The sequence below is a fragment of the Chelon labrosus genome, assembly GCF_963514085.1.
Source record: "Chelon labrosus genome assembly, chromosome: 22".
Taxonomy (NCBI): Eukaryota; Metazoa; Chordata; class Actinopteri; order Mugiliformes; family Mugilidae; genus Chelon; species Chelon labrosus.
Genome location: NC_140355.1, coordinates 2,676,977 through 2,697,791, shown reverse-complemented (window position 1 = coordinate 2,697,791; position 20,815 = coordinate 2,676,977). Strand labels below are relative to the sequence as shown.

At 40.7% G+C, this 20,815-nt stretch overlaps 1 protein-coding gene across 1 annotated transcript in view; it reads right to left on the bottom strand.

Annotated features, from left to right (window-relative positions):
• Positions 1-1,101: 1,101 nt before the first annotated feature.
• The window catches only part of onecut2 (one cut homeobox 2), a gene marked incomplete at both ends in the record, with an annotated part of 33,386 nt that continues 13,672 nt past the window's right edge, over positions 1,102-20,815 (bottom strand). The window contains one exon of the mRNA XM_084571842.1: positions 1,102-1,391. Within this exon, the coding sequence (XP_084427968.1) occupies positions 1,102-1,391 (290 nt within the window). The remainder of the gene's footprint in view (positions 1,392-20,815) is intronic.

Below are 20,815 nucleotides of genomic sequence, written 5' to 3'. Positions count from 1 at the left end.
TGTGTCTGAGTGTGTGTGTTTGTGCTTGCATATTTTACCATTCCCTAACTTATCCTCACTGTCCCTTTTAAAGAGTCAAATCATGTTGCTTTTTTGGTTAAGTGAGCTTTGGTAAGTTTTGTCCTACAAGAGGACAAAAGTCGTCATTTTGTAAAAGAGAGTTGGTCGTGTATCGTGGATATTCATAAAAAAAATAATATGACAACGGTCATATGTATTTTGGAGACTGTAGAACATTTTAAAAACCAAAGCAGTTCTGATTTTAGGAAATGCAGAGACTGCACAGCCAAATGAACACATTTTAGCAGAACAGTGATACCTCAATAAGTCCAATAATTAGTTATTGTATTTTTGCAAATAAATTAAAATCTTTACATAAATCCAGATGGAAGTTGGTAATAAAACCACCTTGGGTTGAGACTGTATTTGGTTCGGTTAAAAAATAAGATTTGACCTCAGCCCTAGGTGTCCTAATTGACGTTTTTTGTCCAGTTGTGATGTGTTTTTATATTTTGTTGTGCAGCCTCTGAAATCCCACTACAGAATGAGATCCCCAACGTGTCATTGTGGTCTTTGGACATTTAAGGATCAAAATACCCAGAGTTTCTATCATATTCTATAGTCACAAAGCTTTCCTTGGTTTGTTGTTTGGTTGGTTCCTAGCTTATATTGCATAATAGAAAACATACATAGTCTTCTAGTCTTTGGTATTTGGGCTAGTTTGTCAGCTTATTGTCCTAAAGGAGCAGTGAAAGTCTGTGATTCAAAGATTTCTCCCAGTGAGGTTTGTGTATTTTAAATGTGAGTTTACCCTTAAGCTTCTTAATGGATTTGTGATGAATTTGAAAAAAGGCGGTTTGGCTACAACAAGTCGTGACAGTAAGCAGCCCCTCTCTCAGTTTGTCACTCTCGACGAAAGCAAAACAGACAAACAAAAATTATGTAAAAAGTTTGGTTTTCCGCCTCGCTTCAACCGGATGAAACCTCGACCCGCGTCCTCAACCCCTACATCCCACCCAGGATCTCAGGATCAACCCACCCCGCCCAAACGCCCACATCCCTGTCACCTCCCTTCCCCTAACCCCTCCTTGCCATCTTTTATCACGCTTTGGTACAAGTGCTGGACGCTGAAGATTGGGTGCCGGGGCTGGCTCCGTCGTCTGTCCATTTGTCCAGGCTCCGGCGGCGGGCGTTCATGAAGAAGTTGCTGACGGTGGTGAGTTCGAGGCCCAGCTGCTGCGAGATGGTGAGCTGCATCTCTTTGGACGGCCGCTTGTTTTCCTTGAAGATGGCCAACAGGGTGCGCCGCTGCAGGTCTGTGAAGACCAGCCGCGACTTCTTTGGTGTGTTGTTGCGGTCCTTTGCCGTGTCTTGCTCCTTCCTTTTGCACGCTGCAGAGGAAAGGAAGGGGGAACGGGATTGGGCGAAGAGAATAGGCAGAACAGAACATTAGTGTTGTGTTGAACATTGTATTTAACTAACACTTAAAGATTGGAGGAGGTTTTAACACCATCTTCTTTCATGAAATACAAACAGAAGGTTGACAGATGTTCATGTTCATGTTTACATCTGACCTGCGTAGCTGCTGTCTGTGAGAGCATTTGTCAATGGCAACTGTCAATCGTCATGATGTCATATCCTGTTTTTATCGTGTCGAATAACTAACTAAAACAAAACTTCTCAGAAAAATGGACACTTGAAGTGTATTAGTTTTGCCCAACTCCTCTACTAGAGGGTGGAGTTTATGACAGTACTGCAGCCAGCCACAAGGGGGAGCTCCACATGATTTATCTTCACTTTTGAGGAACTGTCATGGTGTCCACTTTTCTGACAGTCTATGGACGACATGCACAACACGAAAGTTGAACTGGCTTAATTTTTTTTGTCACTCCTCTGACACGTTGCGGAGCCAGCCAATCATATGCCATTGCTTCACCTGTTGCCGTGTTAAACGAACACTCAGTGCTGGTTACACAGCCCCCACACACACACACACACACACAATGTTGCTGGCAATGCTTACTGCATTGTAGCTTTTGCTGCTTGTAGTTTGAACAGACCTCGAGTCTTCTTCAGCTTATTTCATTTCATTGATTAGAAAACACAGATATTGAATAAATATTCAGTGACTTTCACCTCAAACTTGATTTGGCTTGTTTAGGTTGGTGTAAAAGGTGTCAATCAAACTCACTGTCTAACTTATGTAGGTGTTGGTAAGGCTCCTATTGGAACCTGACTTGGTTTGATTGCGGTGTGAATGACTATTAAAACCATCAAAGAATGAAAAGGAGTTAAAGCAACGACTAAATGTTATTTTGTTTTAGTTTAGATAAATGGTGCCTCTGTCCTTTTAAATAAGTCACAGACACAGTGACCAGAAATAAAAGGCAACAGCGTATCATTTATCTTGTCCAGAAACTTTATCAGTCCAGCTCACCTCTGGATTTATCAGGCTTCTTGTGGGTCGAGTTGGAGCAGCTCTGTAGTCTGAAAATATAGCAGCTAGCTCAGTGTTCATCTATGTCCAACCAATAACGCCTGCATCTTGCTTCTAATCACAGAAAAGCCCTTTGAGTGTAATAACATCGATTGTAAAACATGTCTCTCATTGTGTTACGTGTTTGCACACACCTCGGTGTCGTTTTGCGTGCCTCTATACAATATAGTGTACAGTACACCGTATTTGTCTTTTTTTATTTGTACGTTCTGCAGCTATGCTCTTTGACTTCCGTTCATAACAGAATGGCTCGCAACAGACATGAAGCCATGGTATGCAATGTCTGAGTATGTACAGCAACATTGTACTGAACAGGCCTGCAAATAATGTGGTCAAACTATTCGCTTTAAAAAGAAATTTTCCTTCTTTTTTAAAAAAATCTATAAATATGAATAAACACATTATTAGTATGTGATGATAATAAGTGATGCTCATTAAAAAAAAAGCTCATGAAATCCATGCAAAAATGAAATAAAGCAAATAAAACCACATCAACTTCGTTCGCCAGTGTGTCTGCAGCTGTATCCCAGGGTGGAGGAGGAGGTCCGGGTGCGTTTGATTTTATTACCTCCTTGAATTAAGTATGCACGAGTCAGAGCCCAGCTGATCAATACGAATCAGGTTAAGGACTCAATTCAGTAACAAAACTATTATGTAAGGGGAAACTATCCTCGCTGTAAACACACACACACACACACACACACACACACACAGACATAGACGGAGAGAGAGAAAGAGACACCCCTCCTCCTGTCTCCTCTCAGCCCTTTATCACAGCATTTGGCGACCTGAAGACAGATGCAAATGGACGATTGCAGCTTTTTGTTTCGCTGCTCTCTGCCTTTGTCTTACAGAAACAGAGAATTACAGCTGCTCCGTTCCAACGAATGTCACTTTTTGCACATTTTCTGATAGATCTGGCATCACTGGGTTAGGGTTAGAGCTGAAATGTACCCACTACTGTTCAAAATGAACACATTTGGGTTTCACGTTTTTAGACATCTTGGCTTAATTTTACTGACTCTTAAGGTATAAAAACCCTATGAAAATAAAGACAACGGATAAAGAAGGCAGATGTAAATGTCTCTGTTTCTATGCTGTTCATCACCTCGTAAAACAGCCCGTTCTTCCTTTGTTCTCCAAATGAGTGGAGCCCACGCTGTCAGGAGACTTGTGTTTATAGGTGCAGTTTGTTACTGACAGGTGGCACTGTTGATCTCTGAATGTGAAGAATGCTGATCGACAAAAACAGGCCAGATAGTCGGCTTGTAATATCACAACTCATTACATTATCATGTACATGTTCTGCTAGTTAACCCGGTTCAAGCTGTAGACATTTACATTTTTTATCTCTTCATGTATTTCTTATTTTTTATTAGCCTGTTGTCACTTTTTATTGGTCTGATATTAATTGTTTTGTAACACATGTAAGACATTTGATTTGGTCTTTGACTTTAATTGTGCCCCACACGAAGCCCAGAACATGTGTAACAGTTTTGTTTTTGTTAGTTCAAAGTCTGAACTAGAGACTTTGGAGCCAGATATTTACTGAATGATCTTTGTGATAAAATCTTTGCGAGTGAGCTAACGGACCGTTAGCGTCAGACTACTGATATCTATTATCAACAGCTTCCCACCGGAGCCACCTCACAAATGTGTTAGTAAAACATCAACCAACCCAAATATTTCCTACATGTTAAGACTATTAGCAGTACAGTGAAATGAGGAAGTATCTTTGATCCACAACTTGACAATGATATCAAAAATAAAAGCTTCATGTATGTACACGGTATGACAATGCTACACTGGTTCTTCTGGGTTTTTTTTCTGCTGCTTACTATGAGGTAGTGATGTTAACACCCTTTCTAATACTGTTTCTACAGCTTTATGTAATAATGCTACTAAATCACAGAATTAGAACACAGCCTCTGAATGTGTCAAGTCAATACAATGCAATTTTAGAATGAATCGCTCAATAAAGGTTCAAAAAAGGCAACTGGACTTGTAGAGTTTTTGAACTCTACAAGTATGAATAAAAGAAATTAAACAAAAATAAAATTATTAAATGTAAAGGTAAATCAAGCCTGTGTTGTTAGTAGGGGCCTTTGGGTCCTATGGGTTGAGGGGAGGGGCCTCTGTGGATCATCCTACAGATACTTGATCAGTTTGGGATTTAGTGAGTTTGTCGTCTTCTGAAAACATACATTTTCAAGCGGAGCTAAAACGTGGATTTATTAAGGACAACTCTCTTAACACATCCATCCATAAGTGAACTAATTTCAATGCATTTGTTGATGCAAAACAGCTTCATGTGAATATATAAATGCAATAAATTACTGTTTAAAGTATTTACAGAGCTGTGTAATATAGCCTACATTATTTTGTGTACCTGATATGTGTATCATATAGATGCCAGTAGTACTACCTACTGTATGAAGTCCCACACTAGCTTCTTTGACTAAGCTTTTACAAAAACTGTTTGCTCTCATGGTCCATTAGAAGACATTTGCAACAGTGTTGTTTAATGTTTCCAAACAGCTCCCTGAGTATAATCTAAGGCATGTTACGACCTGGGCCTCCCTGAACCAGAAACCATCGGGCAACCATCCCAGGGCTTGACAGGGGCAGATTTTCAGACTCTTACATGATCCGTTTGAAACTGATAAATAGATCCGGCACACGGCAGATAGATGAAGGTACAGCCCTGTGTGGAGCAACTTCAAGCAGCCCCTTGAGAGTACAGTGATGCGAGGATAGACACTGGCACCTCGGCTCTGTGGAGTCCAGGGTGACTGTGGTGTTAGTACAGTCCTTGAACCAAAGTCCTTATGGGACTGGGTCGGTTGGCGTTTTTTTTTTTTTTTTTAGAATAAATGTGGCACACACAACAAACAGCTGCTTTTGAACACACGAATGTGCCTTAGCAGCCGGACAAGCACAGAGAGTTCCTTCTTTGTTCAGGCTCCTACACGCCATCTACTCAGACGTCCTCTCTATGTTCCGTGCTGGAGTGACTTCAGTGAAAGCAACTGTTGATCCACATTTATTTTTTTCTATTCAGCGCTCAGTTCCAGTCACCATTTTTTGAAGTACTGAGTGAAACTCAACACAGCTGGCCAGTCGCTGTCTAGTGTTTTAGCGGCGTAATTACGGAACAGTACAGACACACCATTGCACAGGCGTAAATGGTATAACCCCCTAGCGTAGACTCTGCATTGACCTGGAGTCACTGGAGTATAAATCAGACTTTATAGTGAAGTACTTCCGCATCAAAGATAGAACTATGAAACTATGAAGTTGTACTTGCTGGTTAAAATTAAATATTAAAAAAAATATAGACGTCAACTGGCAGAAGACCTTGGGCTAGCCTAGATTTGATCAGAAATACATCACGATTGCTGTATGTACCTAGCCTATTACCTTTTGGTACTACCTCTAAATCCTTCATTCTTTCCTTTCATAACAAAGTACTTTCAAAACAAGGCAAGAGATTTCCAAATGCAAGCATGACATGACCCCACACTATATCAGGGGCCTTCACATTGAGTGCTGTATCCAAATGCTGTTTGAGATTTTGTTTGCAACATTGATTAATAATCTGCCTAAAAAACCATTAGTTTAAGGTCATCTCTCAGACTAGTATAGTATAGGATAGGTGTCTGTCACACATACTGTATGTAAACTACTTTGTGTGAGCTTCTGTTTCATCTACGCATTTATTTTGGGTGTTAACAACATCTTGCAAATATATTTCAAATGTACTCCTCCCACCCCTCCTGCCCTCTGCTTACGATAGCTTTATAAAAGGCAGCTCAGCATCAGCAGCAGTTCACCTGAGACTATTTTTTTACTCACCAGGAAAAAAAAAGGAAAAAAACTGCAGACACATCTACGTGTAAAAAGGTAGCAATCAAAATCACCCACCCATACACAAGCTCAGAGTTTGCCGTCAATGGAGGAGGAGCACGCTTGAGTGATTCAATCAAGCTTTTTTTCCTCTCTGGTTGAGGTTACAGTGAGGATCAAACACACAATTATATTATTCAAAAGGGGTTTACCGGTTTGAGGAGGGGTGAGAGTGAAGGCGGAGGAGGGGTGGGTATTCTTTAATGGTGAAGGCTGAATCAATAGGATCAATACGGCAGGGTTCCTCCGTCTTTCATCAGCTTCCTCTGCCTCTGTCGTAGACATCTGTGTGTTGCTAAACGCGTCTCTAACTGCCCACGAGATCAGCAGAAAACACAGAGAATCACCTGCTTTTTCTTTCTGTTTTTCCCGCTACATGCTTCCGCTGTCATGTTGCTCCATCCCAGCTGACCTCCTTTGTCTTTTTACACGATCCAAAAACAAGCCAGCGTTCACATTGTCATCGTTGTAATCTACAGTCAGTGCTACATCATCATAGTTATTACAGAAATCCTTATAAGAGCATCACCAGGACTTGTTTACTGACTGTAGTCATCTGTGTAGTCATTATCTTCACAGTGATATCATAATTATGGCTTGGTATTGAACCACGGTGCTTTTATGGTGCCAATAAAATGTGTCTGTCGGTGTCAGATATCTTTTTAATTTTATTTTCTCTGCGGATAAATTCTAATTTAAATAAATAAAGTCAACATCTGAGACCGTACGTATCTTAATGGAATTCTTGTGCATAGTTGGCAAATGGGAGACTGAAGGTAGTAGGAAATGGCTACTTGCCATTTTACAAAGATGAAAAAAACACCTACTGTCTTGCTCTCAAAGTTACACATAACCATGTCCATTTAATTCAGAGGATCAAACAATTGAGACCATATCTAGAAACGTGAAAGAATGCGAACCATCGAAAATCACATGATTCGTTTCAAACTGACTTGATTGGTTATCAGTGTTGCCAGATATGATAATTATTGTATTTATATGATAGTTTGAGGGCCTATAATAAAAATTTTGATTTATGTGAATACCCATACATCACCAGAAACAGATGGCTGGTCATACCCAATGCAAAGAGGTGCAGTTGACTGGGTGGGTAGGTGTGCTTAAATGTGACAATGAATGAAACAGTTGTTTCATCCAAAAGGCAGAGCCTGTGTGTTTATTCCCTAAGATCTGCCAATCAAATCATTTAGGTGGGCAGTAAGCAGTGATGGATAGTAAAGAGTGACAGCCGCATAATCACACAAGTCGCTGCTGCGTTGAATTTATTTACAACAAAGCTCTGATTAGCTGTAGGACCATGTAATTGCAATTGTAGAGGTTGTTGTTTTATTTCTCGTTTTCAGTTGAACTGCGCCTCATAATAAAGTCCCAATACCAGACTCATATTGTGATAAGAGCCTAGTCTATGCCAGACTAGAACTTCATTATTCTGTTCATCATTAGTCCAGAAGTGAGGGGGTACACCAACAGTCTAATGAATGTTTTAACAAAACACTGCCTTCATCAGAGAAACCAAGAACAACCACGGTACAACTTGCTGATCAGTAAACAGGGAGAGGTATTGGCGTTTCTAAGCTAGAACAACCACACACCAGCTCTGTATTTAACAGACAAAAATGATTCATGAAGAAGAAGAAAAGAAAATACCCTCAGAGTTCTAATTCATTATAATAAACAAGACACTGTGTCATACCCACAGACTTTAATAACAGTTGGAATAACTGGTCTCTTGGTTTGTGTTTGGCTCAGATATCAAATACAGATATTCCCCACATCTGTGTTGACCAGTTTAAAAACACAATCAGCTGTTCACACCCACCTCTGACCAGGAGGTCAAGTCTTCCAATATGGCAGCTGAGAGGCATTATTCCACCTTGAAACCTTTTCTCTATTCACCTGAATGGAAGGTAGAAGTCAAGTGCTAAGCCTCAAGAGCTGGTAACACTCACAGCAAACTCATCAATGTATTACACAAAGGCTTTAAGAGTCAAGGGCTTCTAAACATCAATAGAAACATCAAGGTAATGTTTTATTGAAACAACGTTCAATGTGAATGCAGAGAAACCGAGAGAACAGACAGGGAGAGGAGAAAACGGGGAGGAAAATTTTAAACTGAATGGAGAGTAGAAGAAAGAAGCAAACCAAGAAAGAATGAAAATAGATAAAGGAGGAGAATGAGAAGATGAAAAAGAGACTGCGATTGACTACGTACTGAGGAAAATATTTCGTAACGGAGAAAGATGAGAAATGGATTCATTTTATGTTGATCAAATCATTCCCCCACTGGTTCTAATAAATTAGTATTATCCCCATTCTAACTTAAGTGACTAATAGTAGCTAAGCCAACAGTTTAGATGAAGTAGAGTCAACATGTGGTGTCCCTCAGGGTTCTATCTTAGGCCCATTCCTTAAACAAGTTTATTGTACTGCATGTGCTTCCATTCTCTATTCTGCACTTGGTTATTAGAAAATACAATACATTTCATAGTTATGCAGATGATACAAGTCTGTGTATTAAGACACATTGCTGCCAGAATCATTTAAATGAAAGGAATTTCTTTTGTTTTCACCAGTTCACCTTCATAAAAATCATTCTGTACTGCACTGAGATACAAATACTGATGCAGAATTAGAGAAGGTTATCATTAAGAGTAAAAGTTTGAACAGGGGAATTGTGCGTTCCAGCAAGCTTTGGTATCATGTTACAGAGTGAGGGAGAGAGACAGAGAGAATAGCTCAGCAGAGCCATTACAGCACAGACATAGCACAAAGATGGATCATAGCCTTGTAGCTTCTCTATGACATCTTTAGTCTCCACTGTGCCTTGCATTTGCTGGCTTGGCGAGTCCTGTTGCTGCCCACTTCCCACAATGCAAAGTACATAAGAAATGCACAAGTTAGTCACAAAATAGTGCCAAATTCACATCACAGTGTTGTAACAGCTCAGAAAACAAACAAACTGGCCATAATATATGATGACCCCAACCGTCTCTTTCTATAATGATAAATATTTTGGCTAAACAAAAACTAGGTTGTTTTAATTGTGTTAGTAAAGTGCAAGTCCTCTGCAGACGCCTGAATCCCTGTTCTGTTCCGCCAGTTGCAATTAAAATGTGGCTTAAAAATGTGGCACCAGGCTTCAGTCAGTCAAGCTGACCTTAAACCTCTTAGCCTTTTGGGAAGTGGTGTTTGTCAAAAGCGGCTTAAAGTAGAACTATTACAGAAACAGTATACTTTGCAGGACCAAATGGAAACAACCATGGCCCAAAATTAAAGCCAGTGCATAAGTAGTTTAAAATGCAACAGCACTAACTCACTAGATGCCAGGTCTCTGAATCCAGTCGACTCCCATTAAAAAAATATAAATTTCGTTTGGATTCAGTTGTGTTATACTGTGTGTTGCTTTCCTTTGAGATGAGGTTTAAATAGGAACATCTGTGGGTCTTGTCAACCTGGAACTCCTATGAGGACAACAACGTTTTCTACGCAAGATACATAGTAAGAAAGAGGAATAAAGGAAAACATCTATGTCAAACTGGAAACCATGGGGAACTCACATGGCTAGTTATCTAGCCATTTACACTAATATTGCATATAAAATGCTTTAAAACGGAAACCATTTAAGGTTTCTTGGTACATAACACCCATAGACTTTCCTATTTAAACCCCAACTGTCCATCAGTCTTTTAGAACTGAAGAGGCTACTTAAATGAGTGAAGAAACATCTTCAACACACTCTACAAGTCCAGTTGTCCTTGTTTCAGCTTGTTTTTTGATTAGATAATTGATGGTTGTGTTTGAAGACCTCACCAAAACTTATGAGTATGAGCTCTAGTGTCAGCATCCTCTTTACTAATACGCTTCTACATCCACAACGCTTACATTAGCATTACGTAAAATGTAAACAGTTCACCTTGTCTGTTAGCTAACATACTGATGGTGCTATGTGGGTTAGCCATGCATGTGCGCTAGGTAACTCTGGTCTGGTAAGTCTGTCAGTGAACTCATCAGAGCATACAGATCACTGTCCACTATTCCCTGAGCTAAATTATCCACCACCTTATTAAAATCCATGGTTCGGACAAAATCTCAGCTAAGCTACCAGGCAGAACAATTCACTGTTTAGCCTTTATTTTTCTTTTGTTAGAGTCTAGGGGCACATAGACCATGGTTTCCCATACAATGGTAAATGGTAATACTATGGCGGCCTGTCAGGGTCTAATTTACTCCGCCGTGGTCAAATCAAATTGAATTGGAAATATATTTGCACGTTTCAAACAATGTTGTGCGTATGTTGTTGCATATACACTATATTACCAAAAGTATTCGCTCACCTGCCTTTACTCATTCTATGAACTGAAGTGCCATCCCATTCCTAACTCATAGAATTCAATATGATGTCGGTCCACCTTTTGCAGCTATTACAGCTTCAACTCTTCTGGGAAGACTGTCCACAAGGTTGAGGAGAGTGTTTATAGGAATTTTTGACCATTCTTCCAAAAGCGCATTGGTGAGGTCACACACTGATGTTGGTCGAGAAGGCCTGGCTCTCAGTCTCCGCTCTAATTCATCCCAAAGGTGTTCTATCGGGTTCAGGTCAGGACTCTGTGCAGGCCAGTCAAGTTCATCCACACCAGACTCTGTCATCCATGTCTTTATGGACCTTGCTTTGTGCACTGGTGCACAGTCATGTTGGAAGAGGAAGGGGCCCGCTCCAAACTGTTCCCACAAGGTTGGGAGCATGGAATTGTCCAAAATGTTTTGGTATCCTGAAGCATTCAATGTTCCTTTCACTGGAACTAAGGGGCCAAGCCCAGCTCCTGAAAAACAACCCCATACCATAATTCCTCCTCCACCAAATTTCACAGTTGGCACAATGCAATCTGAAATGTACCGTTCTCCTGGCAACCTCCAAACCCAGACTCGTCCATCAGATTGCCAGATGGAAAAGCGTGATTCATCACTCCAGAGAACGCGTCTCCACTGCTCTAGAGGCCAGTGGCGGCGTGCTTTACTCCATTGCATCCGACGCCTTGCATTGCACTTGGTGATGTGTGGCTTGGCTGCAGCTGCTCGGCCATGGAAACCCATTCCATGAAGCTCTCTGCGTACTGTACTTGGGCTAATCTGAAGGTCACATGAAGTTTGTAGCTCTGTAGCAATTGACTGTGCAGAAAGTCGGCGACCTCTTTGCACTATGCGCTTCAGCATCCGCTGACCCCTCTCCGTCACTTTACGTGGCCTACCACTTCGTGGCTGAGTTGCTGTTTTTCCCAAACGCTTCCATTTTGTTATAATAGAGCTGACAGTTGACTGTGGAATATTTAGGAGCGAGGAAATTTCACGACTGGATTTGTTGCACAAGTGGCATCCTATGACAGTTCCACGCTGGAATTCACTGAGCTCCTGAGAGCGGCCCATTCTTTCACAAATGTCTTGTTTCACAGTCTGCATGCCTGAGTGCTTGAATTTATACACCTGGGGCCAGGCCAAGTGATTAGAACACCTGATTCTGATCATTTGAATGGGTGAGCGAATACTTTTGGTAATATAGTGTATATGTATATATATATATATGGAATTAAGAATTGCAGGGCCTCACGAAAACTTATGGGAAATACTGTAGACAGAGGTAAAGATTGAGAGGTAAAGACAGAGTGACACAGCAAGAGATGAAAAAAGAGACATAGCACAGAGATTGGGGATCAATATAGCAGAATATAAAACCACAGATGTCTGTCAGGACTGCACAGACTCAGACAGACAGGCTTCATTCTGTGAGAAAAAATGATTTCTTGCACAAAGGGCTGCCTCCACCTGGAGAGCTCTATCTATCTCTGCATCTACCATCTCCAGTGTCTATCTCAGACTTAGTGTGTCATTTTGTTTTTTAATGCACTCTTCCTTTTCACTTTTGTCTTTCAATACTATTTCTTCTATCACTATTATTTTTTTCTGCCTCGGTTAGTCTGTTCTTCTTTTAGCGTCTCATCCATCATTCTTCCCCTACTCGTTTTCTTTCATCTCTCTTTTGTCTCCATTATCTCTTTGACGGTCTTCTCCATTGTCGTTCCTCTTCGCCTCTCTAACTCCTTCTTCTCCCCCTCTTTTTCTCCCATCACGTCTCCTTGCCTCGTCCTCTCCTTCATCTTCCTGGCCCTCCTCTATCCTCCTTCCCTCCTTCTCCTTTCTCTGTCTCTCTTCTTCCTCCTCTCTCTCTCTCTCTCTGTTTCTTTTTTTTATTGCACCATTACCACTTAAGCCTTGGTATCCATTACACAAAGGGCATATAAGTGCAGGGTAAGTAGTAAAGTCGCCCTTCGACGTACACTCCACTGCTTGTGTGTGGCGCCTGGCGTCATGAGCCAGCAGAGCTGAGTGATGTTTGGATTCAATCATTAGTCATCTGTGACACTGTTAATGTGCGTGATGTCGTTGTGATGTCACACCCTCCCAACCCCAATAATCATGACTGTTATCTGTCATTTAATTCTCTCTGCTGTCTCGGTACTCCCACAATAGCCCAATGCTGTGGTCTGCTGTCAAGTTTCCCAGACGGGTAATACTTTTCATTTATGGAATTTATGCTAAAACTACTAGCCTGGAAGCCAGACAAACTTCGAATCTTTTGTGACGGAAAGCTGGTCTGGAGACCCTCCGTTGGGAACTGATTATGCTCTAACAAATAATCTGCTGGGCCAATCAAACCGTTGGTGATATGTCTGTGAAGGTTCTTAGTCATCCAGGTCATGGTGTATCCAAAAAGGCAACTGGACTGTAGAGTCAAAAACCTCTACAGTCCAGTTGTCTTTTTTAAACACTGGATTTAGGTCTTGATGGACATCCACCACATCTGAGCGCTGCAGAGTTGAATTAGTTTACAACATAATGGCTCTGATTGGTTGTAGCAGAGGTATTGTTTTCCCTGTATTGGTTGAAACCCTCCTTAATAAAATAAAAGTGTTACCAGACTCATATATAAGAACTGAGTGTAGCTACTTCAGGCTGTAAAACTGCAGCATTGCAACCCGTTCAAAATATAATGATCCACTGTAAGACAAGAATCCAATACTAAAAACTCATCCTTTTTAAATTTACTTATGTAGTGTAATTTAAAGATGACTCTGTCCTCCTGTATCATTAGAATTTAATTAATTAGAACATCTCAGCTGTAGTATGTGCTAATTAGCAAAGGGAAATAATACTCTTACTAAAACAGTAAACATGGTAAACAGTATACCAACTATCTAGCTAACTGTCAGTATGCTACCACTGTCACTGTGAGCCTCTTAGCAAGCTAAATTAAAGGAAGTAAGGGATCAAAGCTTTTAAATCAAGTCTACTGTCGACTCCATTAATATTAAACCATTGTTAGTGGCTAAATAAATAAATAAATAACATTTTCTGTAAGTTTTTATCTAGGCTTTTGAATCATGCATATAATTCATTCATAATACATAATTGTTAATGGGTAAATGAATGGAATCATCTTGTACAAATCATGCTCTATCAAATATAATCGGTCTGTGTCACTAACACATTCTTTAAATGTCCTAAGAAGGAGCTTCCTTGATGTTTCTTTTGAAAGATAAAGCATGTGGCCTCGATCTTGTCTTTTGGGTAACACCACTCCCCATAAAAAAACTCATTTCAAAATGACAGCGTCAGCCATTTTAACCATGTGCAGGAAAAAAAAAAAAAATATGTGGTCAATAGCAATATCACATGATCAGTCGAGATACTCAGAGAGCCTACTAATAAAGGCCACTCTGGTTGCAAAGGGGACCACAAAGCTGCACCATGAATTAAGACATTCTAAACATTTTAATCAAGCAACGATAAAATCATTCTTATGGTACGTTTGATCCAGATGCTTTCAGTGAGCTACAAAGCTCACCAACCAACAAGTTGATTGGCTGCCGTTGCTAGTTTCACTTGATAGATCACTGCAAGTCACTGTCTATTTCTCGAGTCCTTTTCCTGTTTCATTACTACAGAAACCATGTTTAAAATATCTAGTGGACAGGATGTGTTACTATGCAACATCCGCTGGTTGAAAGCTGCGTTTGTTTAATGTGATACACAATGTACCACTGTATGAAAACAACATCAACAAAGTTAAATGCCCAAATCGTAGAAAACAAGGATGTAAAGTTGTGGATATTGTTACAAGCAGTTAAAATACTGCAGTGTATGTACAGTGTATAAAGATGCTAAAACTCAGCATGGCAGCCTGGCAAACATACTTGATGCATCATATCTGAGCACTCAGACACACAGCATTGTAGCACTTAGCAATCAGCACTCCACTACTGTATAAGCCTCTGCATGCGTATGTGTGTGTGTGTGTGCGTGTGTGTGGTCGTGCTTAATGCACCACGATGCTTTCCTCCTTCCGTTTTGAGAAGATAACTGGAAATGGAGCAACACACACAGAGTAACTGAGAGCATGAATGAATCACTAAGAATGTATCCTCCTATTTCCCCTTTACCAAATAAATTGTTAGTGCATGTCAATCAACTGACAAACGAGGCAGCACTAATTATTTTACTGTTTAAAAAAGTGAAACTGTTCAGAGGTGCAGCAAATACTGGTTACTACCGTCTCCAGAGCCCAGAGTTACACCTTGCCTTCTACTGATGTTGTAACCGGTGGTTCAAACCTCAGAGATTCAATTTACAAAGACATGAATTTCACTTTCACTTAACCTGGAAGCCGGTCTGAGCTTCCACCTCCCACGACATTTTGGCGGGGGCCAATTTGTCTGGAGTTGCTCCATTGGGAGTTGATTGTGCATGGGCCATAATCAGTGATCTGATGGACCAATCAAATTGTTTGATGCGCTGATGGAGAGAAGAGTAACAGCGACGTAGTAATCCACATCTGAGTGCCGTGGAGTTAAAAACACACCCCATGATGAAATCCAAATGCCTTACACTATAATCAGGGGAAATTTTAAATTTGGCTGTGCTTTATCACCAAATACTTGCTAAACTAATGCCTTCCCATCAGCCTTAGTAGTTAGTAAAGTTAGCAATTAGCTTCCTGTTGTTCCTTAGAAAGCCACTATAGGCTACATGCTTGTTGACAAGTGAATTAATTAGTTAAATGAGTATGCACTGCAAAGGAGCGACTGTACATCCATTTATATATATGGATTTCACAGATATTTGATCAGTTTGGGATCTAGTGAATTTGGAGGACAGGTCAACACCTTGTGCTGTTCTTCATGTTTTTTTTTTTAGTTGTTCCTAAACTGTTTTTGTATGTGTGTCTGTGTCAGGCTGCATCCTGCTGGGGATGGCTGCTGCCATCAAGGAGTGTCATTGCTATGGGGTGGGGGTGCCAGGTCTGGTCTAGGTGGGTGCTACACTGATGAATGTGTACTGAATGTACTGAAGAACAAAGAAGGACTGAGAAGGAGAGTCCAGAGTGTGTAATCATTGAATCTGTGTGTGTGCGTGTGTGTGTGTGTGTGTATGCACAGATATGGTTTATCAGCGTATAATCTGTATGTCCACACGGTCTGTGGTGACATCACCGGACAAAGGTCTCTCTGCCTGCTTACACACACACACACACACACACACACACAGTAATGTATCTCAACTTGTTTACCAGGACAAACGTGCTGACCAATCACAGCCCCTGTTGGCTCAGTGATGTCATTGAGCTGATGAGGAAATGGCCTCAGAGGAGTTTGATGTCATCCGCCTCCCTCGCTCTCCTTCTGGCTTTCTGTCTTCTACTCTCATTCTCCATCTTGTCTCAGGTCTTCTGTTTTCATCTGTTATTAAGCGATATACTGCTGTATATTCAAAACAACAACAGTAACAAGAATGCCAACGTCAGTTTTTAATAAACGATGTGTTAAACATTGGTCCGCGTCTGTGCTCTTGCTTCTATTTGTGTTGTTTATAAATTATATTTTTTTCATTTATTGCTGTTGAGAACTCCAGGAGCTGAACTGCCCGACAAGGTTGCACGTTCTATTGAGCAACTGCAGCAGAAGGAGAGATATCTATGTCTTTTCTTTTCCAAAATGAAAATGCATCCAGCATTCCCACACATGCAAACACATGTTTAAACACAGATGCAACACTGGAGGGTTCACCTGCAACTGGCTCCACAATATATCAGAAATACCGCATTCCATATTTTAACATTTCCACATTACTACTTGTAGCTCTTGCAGGTTTTTAGCGCATTTAATTTATTATTATAGATTTGTTCAGCTCATTTTCAATTTAAATTTTTTGGTTCAGCCTCATCACCCATTGTATACTATGTTCTCAGCTACACTAAACAGTTGACAGACACAGTTAGCAACTAGCAGGTAAACTTTTTGGGGTTAGAGTTTAGTTTAGCATTTAGCGGCTACATAACCATGTCACCTAGGAGTCATTAAAAACCTTAAAGACGCCTTCCATTTATCGGTTGGACACTGAACCCTGAGTTGTAAAAGCCCTACATAAATACAAGACCATCGACCACTACTATAAATGAATGATGACATTGCTCACTGGCAGCTCTGTTTGCAGACAGGCAAGTTGCTAAACATTGTCACTCATGGCCACTTGTGTGAAATGTGCTTGTGAAAAACAGACAACAATCTGATCCGACTTGATAAAATGTTTCCTGAAACCACTCAGCGGTTTCTTCGCAATCTCCTGTAGTTTTAATTATGACAGGTTTACCTGTTAAATCGATCTGTGATCTCTTCATGGTCCAACTTCCTTTATACATTGATTCTGATGTAAATCATATCAGATTGTCACCGATTATCACATCCTAACTCATCACCTGTCCCTCTCAGGTTACATAAATCAAATGAAAACATTAATATGTAGTCAAACACACAATAAAAGGAAGACAAAAAGCCTATTTTGTTAATGACCTGTCAGATAATCTGACCTCGGTACACAATCCTCATGTCCCCATTAACAGAATTTTTTGTTTTGACCCAAAACATGCTATATATTCTATGCAGTTCCTGAATTCAACAGGAGCAAAAACAACAAATCAGCTGAGAGGGTGTCAGGTCAATGGAGATCAGCGCTGTCTGCCTCCAAACCCTCCAGCTGCCTTCATCTCAATAGATCCTCACTGCCTGCGTTTTTAGGACGTCAGACCAAGTTGGGATGAAGTCAGACAGAAATCGAACCAGCTAGCATTATGCAGCGATAGCTATGCATTCCTGCATCTACTGAAGAATGGTTGCTGCTGTTGTGCCAAAACTCAGAACCTCAGAATTTCCAATGTATTAAATCCAAACCGACAGAATCCATGGATCGCTTTCCTCTCTAATAGTAATAATGCCCAGACAACAAACGACATCTCTATCTAAGACTTAAAGGGTTAAAATTCAATAAAATATGTTGAATATGAACTTCTCTGGAGAGAAAGTACTAAACGGCCCAGGGAAAACATTCACTAACCTTTAACCTGCTGAATGTTGACAGGGCAGATTAGTCAGAGGGAAGCTCTTTTTGGACATGCCACACACACCAACACACACACACTAATAGATGATGAGTTAACTGACCTCTCAGTACCTTTTCTTATCGGCAATGTTTTTTTGGAGGCCTGAAGCCATCGCCGCTCCGTCTCACGGCGCACGGATCCAGCAGAGAGCAAACACGGTCAGAGAGATAGTAGTCTCTGATCAATAGATTGTATTGTAATCGCTGATTGATCAAAAAGAGGTTGGGCGGCTATAAATGGACAACCTGGCAAACCGCTCACCACTGTGTTTGTCTCCCAACGATCGGTGGCAAGCGATACGACTTGATCAGGTTTCCTGATCTGACGGACGTGCATTTTCTTTTTCTTTGTTTCGATTGTATTTAGCGTGACTCCATTCTAATCACACTTTTTCTTAAAATATCCAAAAATATTAAGTGCTTCATTCCTGCAATTATTTATTTCTATCTTTATTTTTCTGTCTTCATCTTTAGTTTTTCCACCGACATGCCCCTGCCCACTCTCTCCTGCTAAACCTGTCTCCATTAAAGGCTGTAATATCTACAACTGGATCCCATCCATCCAATATGAAACGTAATCCAATAACAGACAGATTCAGCTTAATGAATCCAGTTATGTGGCCCAATCAAATAGAGGATTCCCTTCAAACCCATCTGTCTGATACACATCAAACTGGCTGCTTTTAATGCTTTTACCACCGAACCTAGAGGAGGTGAGCACGGGAATAATAAAAATGACAATGATAAGACCTTTAAGATTGGTTTTTCGTTTCTTGGTAAATTTCAGTTTGAGTTGAACTTCATTCGCACAAACTAAAAAAGAAGAAAAATGTCTGGGAGATAAAGTAAACACTGAAGTTCCAATAAGAAAAGTAAAAATTCAGACGACAGATGAAAGTAAATAGCCAGATTTAACACAAGAGCAAATGTCATTTTGAGCATAAAGCATTCCAAAACAGGACAGTGTGGTCCGTGGACATATCTGAGACAAGACCTCATGGTGTAAATGCATCTTCAAAATCTTCAAAAGTAATTCCTTTTGTCCAGTTGTGACTGTACTAGCAGCCTTCTGCTGTAGGTTGCTTAGCTATGTTGGCTAACCTAACCCAACATGTTGGCAGTTATGTTGACAACTTCAACAGTAGCAACTAATATGTGAATAGTCACTGAATATAAACATGTATCACTGAAGACGTCATAGAAAACAGATGAAGTGGTCACGGTACTGCAGGCTAACTTCTGTTGGCTGATACCATAGGAGTAGTAAGAAGGCATTAATACTGAATTACTTGATACCACCTCATTCATTTGGATGAAAGTTGCTCAGTGGTGCATATAAGAGACTGTTTTTCTAACATTATGACCACCTTCCTAATATTGTGTAGATCTCCCTTGTGCCTCCAAAACAGTTGTGACTCATCAGAGAATGGACATGGGTCTTCTGAGGGTGTCCTGTGGTGTCTGGCAACAGAATGTTGTTAGTGGGGGCCTTTGGGTCCTATGGGTTGAGTGGAGGGGCCTCTGTGGATCATCCCATAGATACTTGATCAGTTTGGGATCTAGTGAATTTGGAGGCCAGGTCAACACCTTGTGCTGTTTTTTGAGTTGTTCCTAAAGTGTTCTTGTGTGTGTGTCTGTGTCAGGCTGCATCCTGCTGGGGATGGCTGCTGCCATCAAGGAGTGTCATTGCTATGGAGTGGGGGTGCCTGGTCTGGTCTAGGTGGGTGGTACATGTCTAAGTAACATCCACATGAATGCCAGGTCCAAAAGTTTCCCAGCAGAACACTGATTTGTTACAAGATGGTTATTTACTTCCATGTCAGTGGTCATAATTTTATGCCTGGTCGCTGTATGTACTATATGTAGGATAACAAATCTTGTTGTTAAACTGTAAAATGTCTTGCCTCCATTACATATATTTGTTGTGTTTGATAACAACATTTAAGGGGTCACTACAAGAATATATATTTTCTGTACTGTATAATCTATATGCAGTTTATCCACTGATATATTAATACAAGAATATTTTACTCCCTAAAAATAGCTATCCGCATCAATTCCAAAACTCAAGTATCAGTTTGGCTCTAGTGCATATGGTGAAAAAGCTTTTTGAGCTTCTCCCATGAGTTACGCACACATATGTAAATTACAGACAAATCCATTCAGGTGAATCTTTTAGTGAGATATAGTCAATCTGCTCTTGACTGATTTAACAACTAAACTACTTGGTTAAAATAGATCGGTTCCAAAGTCAACATTTATATTGAGTGTTTCAGCTCTTCATGGCTTAGCTTCAGTGTCACCGCTTGATGCAAATGTGACTTTCATGTATTGAAGCAGACACTGCCTCTGGAAAGCTTTATACTGTGATGTATGTGAATACACACCTTTAACTGACATAATTTTGTATATAATTACACATTAGTCATGGCATTGTCCATGATGTTATTATTATTTTGCAGTTGGAGCCATTCAAATGCAGCCTGTCTCAGCCTGTCTCTCTCGCTCTCTCTCTATTGTATGCTGTCAGCTCTCTCTCCCCGTCTCCCTGTCTACACCCCCCTTCCCCATCTCTTCCAGGAACTGGTCTGGATCAGGTTCCTGCAGATCAATGGAGATCTGGGTCCGCACCGTTTACGTTATCGTTGCCAGTATTAATGCTCTTTTAATCTGCTCGGGATTACAGCCATCGATCCACGTCATCCATCCACACGCACGGCCGAGCCCAAACTGCTGCTTCACACACACATACACACCAACGCACACCTCGGAAAAAGCACACAGACAGGCCGAGAGAACACAGCAGAGAGGAAAACAACAACATGAGCGGAGACAGGAGCAGGAAGGACAACAACAAGGATGTGGGTTCACTTCCTTGTTTGTGTCCAGTCTCAGTATCTGACCATC